Source organism: Halyomorpha halys, unplaced genomic scaffold, assembly GCF_000696795.3.
Source record: "Halyomorpha halys isolate HHAL.00 unplaced genomic scaffold, Hhal_1.1 Scaffold1425.1, whole genome shotgun sequence".
Classification (NCBI taxonomy): domain Eukaryota; kingdom Metazoa; phylum Arthropoda; class Insecta; order Hemiptera; family Pentatomidae; genus Halyomorpha; species Halyomorpha halys.
In genome coordinates, this window is record NW_027111611.1 from 218,909 (window position 1) to 232,576 (window position 13,668).

The 13,668-nt window shown below is 29.4% G+C and overlaps 1 protein-coding gene across 1 annotated transcript; it reads left to right on the forward strand.

The window, feature by feature from the left end:
* The first annotated feature begins 689 nt into the window (after window positions 1-689).
* LOC106689682 (esterase FE4) lies at window positions 690-12,915 on the forward strand. The gene is made up of 10 exons (XM_014434797.2): window positions 690-1,278; window positions 1,418-1,558; window positions 2,593-2,752; window positions 6,879-7,064; window positions 7,139-7,329; window positions 7,421-7,589; window positions 8,214-8,392; window positions 9,038-9,185; window positions 12,210-12,336; window positions 12,413-12,915. The coding sequence occupies exons 1-10, from the start codon at window positions 1,081-1,083 to the stop codon at window positions 12,567-12,569; spliced, it is 1,656 nt and encodes a 551-aa protein (XP_014290283.1). The 5' UTR covers window positions 690-1,080; the 3' UTR covers window positions 12,570-12,915.
* The last annotated feature ends 753 nt before the right edge of the window (window positions 12,916-13,668 follow it).

Sequence of the window (13,668 nt, forward strand, 5' to 3'; positions counted from 1 at the left end):
TAAGTCATTTCATTTATGGTTTGTGAATTAGGCTGTTCATACACAGACCATATTGCAAGACTTGGTCATTTGGCCACAGAAAAACCTCAAAACGTGTATTTCTGTTGAAAATTGGGATTAAAAATTTTGCATTTAGCTCAATTGGAATTCTTCCCCTTACTATATATTTCATATATAGGTAAGTGAAAGTAAAATTATTCAAAAGCATGAGAATTAGATATATTTATCAAACATCTAAACATATTCTAATATAAATAATAAATAATTCCTGATGAAGCCTTGCAAAGTGGGGCGAAACATCGGACATTAAATAGTTATAAACTATTTGTTCCTTTTTGACCACAATCCTGACCATCTTATATATAAATAATTCATAATTTTTTTAAGAAGTAATTAAAGTTATCGTTGAAATAAACAAAAGATAACATTCAAACTTAAAACTTCAAGTGTGAAACAGTTTTAATTCAGTTTTTATTTCATTTCAAATCATGTTTTACCATATCTAATAACATATAACAAAATTCAGTATTATTATTATTATTATTACAGATATGGATTGTTGAGAGTTGTATTTGTTCATTAGTATATTTAGTAACGTTGACAGTCTAATAATATTTTTTGTATAATGAATTATGAGTATTTTTATCACCATTGTTATTATACTCTAATTTTCAAATTAAAATTCTTCATTATGTATACTTTGATTTGTGAATTCAGTTTCTGAATTATATTTGTGAAAAATACTGTTATAACAGCACTACACGTACCAATTTCTTGCTGCTTTCCTGAATGAATATTGTCAAAATTTGAAGCTACACTTCAAATGACCTTGAGTAGAAGAATGGAGGGGATAATGCACTAAACTTATATCCATTCTTCCTTGTCCTCTGGAACTAGCTCTGTCAAGGTTTTCACTGATATATTAATTACTATGTAGTTAACAAATTGAATTTAATTTTGGAATATTATTTGTATTTAAATAAAAATAATGATATCATTATAATATCTCATAGTAAAAGAATTATTTAAGGATAATTTAATTGTTATTTTATGGTTCTTAAAGTATAACATATATTAAAGATGTACTTTAGCTTAGCTCTCTGTTGTTTACTTTCGGTTTGTGATATATATTTAATCAAATCTTCAAGCCTTCCAGAAGTAGCTATAGAGCAAGGAATCGTTAGAGGATTATATACAAAAACATTCAGGAATCGCCAAGTAATCAGTTTCGAAAGTATCCCATATGCAGAACCACCTATAGGAAAGTACAGATTTGAGGTAAGTAATTAGGAGCAAAGAAATGATTATTTATTTGATATTTTCTTACACCATTAAAACTTATTCTTAACATTATATGGTCTCCAGTACATGCAGTTAAGTTAAATTGTTTCTATACTTTTTATTTATTTTGTAATAGGAAGCTATTCCAGCAAACCCATGGTTCGGTGTATACAATGCAACTAGGGAGCCACCATCTTGTCTTCAACTGGACTTGTTTGAAACTAAAAGCATAAGTGGATCAGAAGACTGCCTCTACATCAATGTCTATACACCAGAGGTATGGAGACATTTTTGTTTTCCCTGTTTGAACCTGATCTTATATTTATACTTATTTTGACTCACTACCAACAATAGAGATTTGTATTAATATAGAAAATGTGTTTCTGAACTGTTATTTTATCCTTTATTTATTTATTTTTTTTTTAAATTTATTACTATGAAAAGTTACATATTGATTTAAAATTATTTTAAGTTTATGATTTTTTTTATTTGTAATTTTTTTTATATTTGTTGTCTACTCTTGGACACTAAAGTCCAACTTTTATTGTCTGTATTATTATCCTTAAGGGGCTCATCCCAGAAAAAATAAAATTTATTATTATTATTACTTTTGCCTCACTATTTACAAAAGTATTTTTCTTGGCCTGCATGTTTCAAAAAAAGGCTCATCCAGTAGATTTTATTGTTAAAGAACAAATCTTTTTCTTCTTCAATCGGCATGACAACCCATTACTGGGTCCTGGCCTCCTCAAGCAGCTTCCACCAGTTAAATCAGTTAAGTGTAGCTGCTTTCCAATTCCTCACTCCGAGCAGGGTCCTCGAATCTTCTTCAACACCATCCAACCATCAAAGCTTTGAGCGACCTCGCGGTTGTTTTTCATGTAGGCGCTCATATAGTAGTTTATTTGGGACCTCATCAGATCCCATCCTTGCCACATGGTCTGCCCAGCACAGCCTACCAATACTTACAACTTTTCCAACATCAAGCTCTCTGATTAAAAAGTACACTTCTTTGTTCATGCATCTTCCCCAAGCTAAATCATCCTTTACAGGGCTGTAGATGCATCTGAATATCTTTCAAATGTTTTGAGATTCTTTTGGAGAGGAAAGAACAATTCAAATTTATTAAAAAGTAAAAATATTAGAGATTTTCTTATTCATCAGAGATCAGTGGATGAATAAATTTTCAGAACCATTAAAAATGTTTAAATATCATAAATACCAGTGAGAAGTCATTTAGAATATTTATTTTTTTTATGCAGTAAAAATAAACTTGGAAATGATATGGGTGTTGTTTATTTCTTTTTACAGTTGCCAGGTGGAAAAACAAAAGAACCCAAGCTTCTTGATGTTCTAGCATTTATTCATGGTGGAGCTTTTATTCTTGGGAAGTCTGGATATCATGGACCCTCCATTCTTCTGGAAAAGGATGTAGTCTTAGTGACTTTCAATTACAGGCTTGGTCCTTTAGGTAATGGAATCAAAATACAATTTATGTCTTGCATCTTTTCAGGCAAGCAAGTAGAGCTTAAAATATTATGATAATACCTATTATCCTATAGATAAGCAACCTATTCTCCACAGAGTGGGAAAGTTGAGTTTTCATTCTGGGAGACCGCTATAAAATAAAAGTCAACCTGCCTAGACCAAATTCAAACCAGAGCTATTGTAGACATGAGGTTGCCAAGGCGACGTCTCAACTCCAGATAAATATCAATAATCAGTTTAGTTATATTGTTCAATATACATACTGTGAGTTATTTCTTTTTGGTTGAATATTTAATCATAGAACCAAAAAGTCTCTATATTGTAATATTCAAGATTTATTTAAAATAAATGAGAGGAATTTTAACAGTTTTTACTTATTCTCAGATCTAAAATATAGTTTTGAAGATGACAAGGTTAAATGAAAAGATTAAATATTAAATAGATATGATAATTTTTATTTAAAATTATATATAATATTATGGACTATTAATCTTAGGGCGGGTTTTTTAGGCAATCAGAACGCTTAACTAAATTATTAGCTACCTTAACAAATATAGTTAAATTCTATGTTATGCAACGCTAACCAATTACTCCATATGTCTTCGTTCTCAAAAAACAATCACTGACTGTAAACAAAGAACCCTTTTCAGCACACATCCGATCTCTCGGCGATTCAAACAAAGAGTCACTTATTCTTCTTGGACGATTCTAGATGTCTTCTATTCCTCTTGAAGTCTACCACTGACGTAGACAAAAGGTGGTCCGCATCACTTCTTCCTGGAGAGGTCCTCGTTTCCCGGATATGTCCAAACCTCCCGCCGTCCTAACAACCAGTGATCCTGTAACCAAGATCCTGTCGAGATATTCGATGCAAACATCGATTGCAACACAACAGTTTTGAGCATTTGCTTATGATTTTCTTTATGAATATTCTGCTCAACGTGTTAGCAATTCTACCGATTTCAGAATAGCGTCGCCATCTTGAAGCTCTGAACGATGTCTTTTGTGACTGCATATTTTGCTGATGAAAATTGGTTAGCTTGATTCATGGTCTAACAAAACAAATGAATAATATTGAACGTTGAAACATAAAAATATACTACAATCATCTATACATAAAAAAACAACTATTTATTTAAAAAGAGGATATTACAATATACCGAAATTTTCTTCCCTAAAATCTATAATGTTTAATAATAATATATTCTTAATTTATTCTGGGATATGCCACTTCAGGATAATATCACAGTAATAGAAATTAGATGGACTTTTGAGCCTTAGAGTATAATAAACAAATACAAAAGAATTAAAAAAGTAATAAAAAAAAAAAAAAAAAAAGGAAATTATAGTGTGATCTCGGTAATATGAACTTTGATACAACAAACACTCCAGTAATCCAAGCTGTCATTAAAAAAAAAGTTACTTCTTTTTTTTAGAAAACTCCGTAAGCAATAAAATGTTTGTTTCGTAATATAAGTACATTTGTAAAGGTACAATTGTGTTGCTAATGTAAAGGACAATTTTAACTTACCGATCTATAGGCAAGTAATTGTAACCACCGTGAACATTAAAAGTGAAAATTTGTACACAGTTTTGATATCGAGTAATCTAATTCCTATGAATGTGTTCATAATATATTTTTTATTTAAAAACAAATTTGATCCTTTTTTTCTCAAACGTTTTAAGGTTGCAAATGTAAATGAAAGAAAGAAGAGAAGTGGATTGTAAAAGTTTTAAATTTAAGAAGGAATTATATAGAAAAAGTTATATGGGACAAAGGCAATTAGCGTGCATTTCTAAGATTTAAGAAAAAAGAAGATGACATCAAAATGAAGGTATCCTTGAGAATGACCTGAGGGTCAAAACGTTGGATGGTTGGTAAAGAATAAAGTTGAGAAAAAAAGGATCAAATTTGTTTTTAAATAAACTAAACCACTCTCAAACAAGAATATATTAATAAAAATTAATCTAATAATATATTGTGTTGGAATTGGAAATACATAATATTCATTGGATAAATCATTTGATTCTGTAAAATTAAGTTAATCAATAGTAGAAATATTTATGACACAAATATTTTTGGTGTACTCATTTTTTTTTTTAACATGTTTTAAATAAATCCATGCAAAGGGTATTATTTATTTTGATTTTTGATTTTTTTTTCCACTTTTAAATGAACAATCTTATAACTTTAACAAATTAAATCATCACTTTGTATTACTGGGAATGTAAAAGAATAACAAGGAACTTCTTTAAAAAAGATTAATTCTTTTAAACTTTCCATAAAATATGTAAAAAAAAAATTAAATAAATAAAAATATTATGTACACCATTTTTCCTAACACTTTCTGTGATCCCAAATTTTCTGTAATCTGAACAAGGCCCTGCAGCAATTAGTTCAGATTACCGAGATTACACTGTAAAATGATAATAAATCATAATGAAGTAATATTTGAGCACTTAAACTGAATTAAACAAACTCCTAATATCAATAAATTAGAATAGTAATTTAAGGAATTTAATTAAACAGCACAAATAATGGGTTAATATTTAGGGTCATATGGATCACAATTTCTTTGGACCTGGATGGACAGAAAATGATAGTACAGGTAGCATCTGAAGGTAAGGAGGTTATTCTAAGAGGTAAGAATGGAATTCTTTAAGGGGAAGGATCTGATGAAGAAAGACCTAAGGAGATAAGAAATGTATAAAGAATGATAGAATTGGATTAATTGGTGAGGGAAGGATGCTAAGAAATTCTTATGATAATGGTAGGATGGGTAAATCCGCTTCTCAACCCTACATTATATTGGAAGAGAGAGGCATCAGAAGTTGAATCCAAAAATGCACTTTATTAAACGTTTTAAATCATTTTGCACATCATACTTTAGAATATACTGTAATATCCTCTTTTAAGAGTAAATAGTTATTTTTTATATATAAATGATTTTTAGTATGTTTTATGTTATGTATCATTTCAGTATTATTTATTTGTTGTATTACACCAAAAAGCAAGCAAACCAATTTTCATCAGTGAAATAAGCAGTCACATAATATCGATCAAAGCCAAGATGGCGGCGCCATTCAATTGTCCGTTGAATCGCGGCCATGTTGAACATATTCAAATATTTTAAACTTTATTTGACTTCCATCATAATTGTAGTTACAGTAAATTTAAGAAAAAATAGAAGTCAAGAATAAGTGTTAAAGAATAATGTTTATAAAGAAAATCACATCCAAAAACTCAAAACTGTTGTGCTACAATCGATGTTTACATTGAGAAAAAGATCACTTTCGATTTGGACGGCGGGGTGAAGGGACCTGAAGCGGAAAAGGAGAGCATCTCCTGGAAGAGAGGAGGCGGATTATCCGTTTGTCTACGTCAGTGGTAGACATCAAGAGTCACCAAACAAAATAGAAGAATATATCATCCTAGAAGAACAAGTGATTCTTTGTTCGGATCGCCGGTGGATGAGATTTGTGTTGAAAACTTATGGAGGACTAATGCTTTGTTTAGTTAGTGTTTGTTTGTTGAAATAGAAGACATCAAAAAAATCATTCATCAAAGAAAAGTATAAATTGGTTAGTGTTGCTCAACATATAATTAAGTCTAATTCTAAAAGTTATTAAAGTTATTAGTTGTTATTAAAGATAAGTGTTCTGATTGCCTAGAAACCCTCCCAGAGATTGAGAGTCTATAATATTATAGATAATTAAAAATAAAATTCTAATATTTTTTTAATATTTAATCTTTTATTTGGCCTTGTCATCTTCAAAACTATACTTTAGATATGAGAATAAGTTAAAACTATATAAATTTCCATTTATTTTATTTAATTTTTAAATATTACAATATTAACTTAAATAATCCATTCAGAAGACAAAATACCCTAGAGTTAAGGGTGTGTTTTTTACTGAATGAATCTGGTTCAAATCCTTGTTGTCACATAAAATGTTTTCTTTTTTGGAAGAAACTTAGGGGACATTGTATAGAATGAGAAAAATATACTACAAGTAACACTCTTATTAAGGTTTGAATACCTCAAACTCTGTCCAACTACAAAGGAGAATTTCTTCATCATCAATATTTATTACAATGTGGTTTATAGGTTTCCTCAGCACAGAAGATAGTGTTGTCCCTGGAAATAATGCTTTAAAAGATCAGGTTCTTGCTTTGAAATGGATTCAAAAGAATATAGCAGCATTTGGTGGAAATCCAAACAGTGTGACGATTGGTGGGCAATCGGCTGGAGGAGGGAGCTGTCATTTCCACTTACTGTCTCCGCTTAGTAAAGGTAATTGTAGTTTAATCTTTTGAAATTTATTACTTAAGAAGATGGTATTTAATCAGTATTATATTATTTTTCAGGTTTATTTCATAAAGCCATTTGTATGAGTGGAGTAGCTTTGAATCCATGGGCAGTCGCCGAAAATTTGAAAGAAAAAACCATGGTAATTGCTACTGATCTTGGTTGTCCTACAAATGATTCAAAAACTATGGTCAATTGTTTGAAAAACAGACCAGCTGAACACATTATTTCAGTGACAAACAAATTCTTGGTAATGATTTATCATTAATCAATGCTATTTCTGTATATGGAAAAAAACTTTAAATTCCTCTGCACTACTTTTGTTTTTAACTTATTTTCAGTATTGGGGAAATATGTATCCCCTTATGTTTTTTGGTCCGACTATTGAACAACCCTGTGCAACTGCATTTATTTCTGATTTACCTGCTAACATTATAAGAGATAAAAATGGTTCTGATGTTCCGGTTATTTTTTCCTTTACAGCTGATGAAGGTTTGGTTGCAGCAGCAGGTATATACTATTGTTTGATGTTTAGATTTACCCATCTATTGAGATAAACCTAGAGAGGAATTTTGTAATGTTTGAGTAAACACTGATAGAAAAATTGTAATAATATTATGAAAACGTCTATTATCTGATTAAATGAGAAACAAAGAACTTTAAAAATAAACACAAATAAATTAAAATTAATTGATAAATTAAATAATTAACGGGGCCCTCTGTAGCTCAGATGGTTATACCTAGATCTATCGATCTGAGATCTTCAGGCAGTGCCAGTTCGAATCCGGCCTGGGGGCGTTGACTTTTTTCATTGAGTAGCGGTCCCACTAAATGAAAAACCTGACCACCCAGGTTAGTATAGGTTGGTCACCTCTAGATAACTAGGCAAATGTCACCTTTGCTGTAGATTGTCTTAAAAAAAAATGAATAAATTAAGGAATTTTTTTTTTATCTTGAAACTCTATATCTGATCATTTATTGATATATTTTATATTGATTTATGAATGCTTCATAATTTAGAAGAAATAAAAAATTGCCTTATTTCAATGATTATATTCTGTACCACTACTATGAGTTAAACCTTTATCACAATTTATTTTTAAGTATAAATGTCACAAATTATTTATATTTTAGGGATTTTAACCACTCCTGATTTATTCGTGGATTTGCAACATCACTGGGATGAGTTGATTCCTTATATTTTGGATTACAACTACACTACACCATCTGATAAAAGGTTAGAAATTGCAAGAACAATTAAAGAAAAGTATAAAATTGAGGATACTCCAGAGGGACATAAAGGACTTATAAATGTCAGTACTATTGATATATTTATCCCGTTTTTATATTTGTTACTTTTTTTTACATTTTGTTACAAATTTTCAACATTCTTTTGATAGATGCTATTTTGAAATGCCCTTCGCAGCTTTGAGTTAGTCCAAAAATACAAATTTATGGTTGCATTAATAAAATTTTCTTCAAATAAGATATCAATTTGGTCTCCCTTATTACATATATTGTGTGAGCTACCTTATTCTTAAAGCTGTTAGCTACCTTAACTTTAAGGTTTTTTCTATTTGTTATTTAAACGGCTGACTTACTGGTTTCTGGACAGTTGGCACAGATTGGATAATTTGAATTAATAATTGATAAACAAGCATTTCCCATCTTTAACCTCTTGAATTTTATTTCTTTTAAATATTAAAGATATTTAAATGTCTCTTCATATTTTAAACTTATCTCTTGTTTATGTATATGCAATATCATACAAAAATATATTTAGAGTTCAAAGTGTATTGTGTAGAATTTATAAAATTGTGTATGGCTATTACTGAACTTGAAATGCTAGATAATATTTCTATGGTAGGGAAAAAACTGGTTTTATCTAGTTAATGAACATAAAATATTATTTCTGTAACTTTATCACACATATATGATTCCATAATGAATTGTTGCAGATGATCGGAGATCGTATGTTTGCATCTGGTATCAGTAAGACGTCAAAATTGTCAGCTTCAGCATATAATTCACCCGTATATGTTTACAGATTTTCTTACAGAGGAAAGCACTCAATGACTGAATTGCTTAATGTTAAAGAAGACTTAGGTAAGATATTTTAAATTTTTATCTCATAATAAATAAGCAATAATCAAAAAGGATTTTTATGCAGCAAAATAAATAGAAATTTGATATAATAGTACTAAGCACTATTATTCGCACAATTATGTCAATATGAAATATTACCATAAAAAAGTTTCAATTGTGCAATAAGTAGTAATTATTTAATAGAATTGAAATTATAAAATATTTATTGTTCTTCATGGATTTAAAGATCAAGATACACTGAAGGTGAGAATATTGAAGAAATATACAGAATGATTATGTTATAAATGGTAGAGAAAAAAATCTGGTGCATTGCACACGTCACATAACATTTACTTAACACCTTACATAGGTCCCCAAGTTTTGTCTAAATTGGTGGATTCGTGTAGTTTCTACCAAATTTACCGTTTCTTTTATGACTTTTGAAAAAAAAAAAAATCTGAAACCATGGAAGTCAAAATTTTGAAAACAAAATTTTTTTTTTCTGTTGCTTTTAAAATTCATATTTTAAGATTACTAAAGCCATACTGTAATCAGAAAATAGCAGACCATCTCAGCTTTTCCTGTTTGAATCGGAAGTCTCTATTTTTTATTTTTTCTCTTTTAGTTATTTATAAAATTCTTTAATGTTTTGTATTTATCCATTGTTTATTATTGCTAATGAAGACTGCTTATTTTTTATCAAAATTAAAGTTAGTTTAAAGAAAGATTTAATTTAAATATTCACCATTTAAGCCCTGTCAGACTATTGCAATGAAGATAAGACCAATCTGATATTAAAGACATTTATTTGTGCATTGACATCTTCTTTTTCATACTCCTCAGTGTCTCTCAGCGTGGAGGTGCCTAAATCCAAGCTTTCCACCTATCTTGGTCCCTTGCCAATGCCCTCATGGAATCCAACAGCTTTTCTCTTTTCTCTCCTAGTCTAGCCACAGTATCCTGCCACAACATCCTTGGGCTTCCTCTTGGTCTTTTGCCTGGTCTAGCTTCTAAGAATTTGCATGGTCCTCGGTCTTCATCCATTCGGCGTATATGTCCGAACCACTTCAACTACCTCTTCCCTAGAATTTCAGTTAGTGGTTTCACCCCTAGCTCCTCTCTTATTCTGATATTCCTGAAGCGTTCCCTTCGTGTTCGGCCTGCTACTTTTTTGAAGTATTCCATTTCTGAGGAGGTGATTCTGTTCCTCAATCTGTCGGGAAGGGCCCAGCTCTCATTTCCGTATAGTAGGGTGGGAAGGTAAATTACGTTCAAAATGTTAAGTTTTATTTTTCTTTCAACTTCATGCTTCACAACAACTGTATTGCAGATTTAGTAATAAATGTTATTTGCTTTTTTAATCCTATTAGATATTTCTTGTTAAATTTTACCCTCTTTGCTAATAACTGTACCTAGATACATGTAATCTTCTGCTACCTACACGATTTGTCCTCTGCAAGTAATTTGCACATCTCCCAGTTCTTGTCCAATTTGCATGACTTTGCATTTATTCGTATTTATCATCATCCCTTTTATTTCCAGCTCAACTTCCCATTCCACTTCATCTTGCTGAAGATTCTGGATGGAGTCCGCTATGAGTACAATATCATCGGCATAGAAAAGTTTCTGAGCAAGAAATGTTCTCAAGTTCCATTTTCCTACTTCTGTTGTGTCGTCCTTCTTTTATATATTTTCAGTACCTCCTTCAGCCAAATTTAATAAAAATTGTTTGAGCTAGGTTTGAGGAAACTGAAAAAATATGAAAAATCGTTTCTCTAAAGTGGTAATTCTGTTTGGTCAATTTTATCATTAACATTAATGTTGCCGTCACATTCCAGGCATATACCTGTCATAAATATTTAATTAAGTTTCATAAGACTTTCCGTTTTTTATCTAGGCTGTTCACATACACACAGATCATATTGCAAGACTTGGTTCTTTAGACTTAGGGGACTTAAAAACGTGTACTTCTGTCAAAAACTCGAATTCAAAATTTTCCTGATCACAAAACTTTCCCTTACTATATATTTCATTCATAGGTAAGTGAAAGTAAAAATAGATAATATTGTCATAAAAATATATGAAGATCTATAGTAAAACCAAGTAAAGAAAAAAATCAGGATTAATATAGAAAGATAATAAATAGAAAGGAGTAAAAGTGGAAGTTTAGATTATATAAAATTAAGTAGTAAAGCTCTGAGTAATATGACAATGAATATGCGATATGGGTAATATGATAATCATCATGGACAGAATCGAATATTATATATGCTCTTTGATGACATAAAGACATTCTTACAATTTTTATGTTTTTTTTGTTTTGCTAATAATCAAACATGTTTGTCTTAGCCCCAATGATAACCTTTCTCTTTTATTTACTAACTTGAAAGATATTCACCTTCTCCAATTCTGCTCAAATATTGTTCACTGCTATGATAATTAGTTCTACTACTAATTATAATTCCTCTTAAAAATGCATAATTTTTACTTTTATTCAAATCATACCAATAAATAAAAATCATCTCACAATACCATTTTAACAGCTTTTCATTGTAATTCATTAAAGTGTTTTTCAAAAATATTTTTGTATAAGACTAGGGGGTTACCCCCACTCCCCTCCTCTGTCCATCTAATGGCGGACCGACCCCCGTTTTATAAATTATACAACTATTCATTTAATTGTACTACTCGTTGCTAAAATCATATATATGTAAATTAAATGTATTCTATAGCTCAGATTGTATTATTTTTTTCAATATTATAGTCTAAGCAGAAAAAATTGCTAGTTTTATCCCAGCATTTTAATTTGTGCTTTAATTTTGTGCCTTTTCAAATTTTAATTTTGTGCCTTTTTATGGCCCATTTTTATTATTTCACCTTACATTTAAGATTATTACACAGTAATATCTATCACATATGAAATAAAATATTACTCGGTGATCACTAAAAACTTTTTTATATAATCGAGATATGTTAAGTATGACAATAGTTGTAAGTAATTAATATATATCATATGACCACTTACATTTCAATTTTCTTTTAAAGGTGTCAGCCATGGTGATGACGTTTTTTACACTTTAGGATTTTTAAATTTCAATTTTATAGAGACTCAATCTGATTCAGAAATGTCCAAACAAATGCTTGACGTATTAGTTTCCTTTTCAAGAAATGGGTATTGTAAAATAATTTGAATTATCTAAGTAGTGCTAGAATAATCCACAAAAATGACAATTCATATTGAATTTCAGATCATTAGGAGACAACTGGGAACCTGTAAATCGACATTTGCCAAAGATTGTTTTCACTGATATCAAAGGTCCGGACAATTTTCAGCTGACAACAGTTGATGAATTAGGAGAAGAATGTTTCTGGGATTCTTTAGGTTTTAATGAAAATACAAAATAATTTAAAGTTTCAAGTTAAAATATAATCATATTTGTAATATAATAAATATTTAAAATTGTTTATTATAATATTGAACCATTTTTTATACTATTAACATTAATAATATTATAATACTCATTGACCCATACGAATGATTGCTATATTATATGGAAATAAATAAATACAAGTATTTATTAATGAAAGGTATCTTATTTTGAAAACTTGTAACAAATAACAACCTCTACTATAAAGGATAGAAAAGTAAAACATTTGAACAACATAAGCAATATTTCCGTAAAGAATTATCCATTATTGATGATTATTTTACCTTTATTTTATAGAGAATATAATTACCTTTGAACTATTTATAATCAAGTTTCCCAAAAAATAATGCTTTTAGAGTTATGTGCAAATAAAATATTCTTTTCTTCATTATTTTTTTTTCTTGCTTTTCCATGGAGATTTATTTTATTATTGAATTATTATTATTATTATTATTGAAAAGTTCTGTGACTTCGAGAAAAAGAATTGAATGAAGTTTCATGGAAATAGGAAATACACCCTTGCAAGCTTTTTTTGCCTGTTAAAAATAGCTCTTATTCCCTGAATCCATCCTCTGCAAATGTTATCTTTGTTTCAATAACATTTATTTCCTTTCTCAATTTTTCATTGAACAATTTTATAAATAATGATATGGAAGAATAACATTACACATAATATGCTAAATTATAGAACACATGACCACCTCCCTTCCCCATAAGGTTACTATAGCAGGAAAAAATCATAAATGTTTATTGAATAATATGCTATTCTGTAAACAATAAAAATTATAAGTATGCTCTGATAATTTATTATGATAATAATACTGATACTCCATGATGATAGATGGAGTATTTAATATTAATTATATTATGGCTAAACAGTAAACTAAGTAGGGGTAAATCTTGCTCTAAAAAATTCAAAAACAGATCTAAACAAATGTAATGTAAAGAAAATGTCTACTATGAAATATTTTTAGAGCTAAAGTTAATAAAGGTTGAGCCAGGATGCATATTTTTAGAATAACATATTAAAAAATTGCAAACATTCTTGTTAGTTTATTGACAAATACTATTCCTAT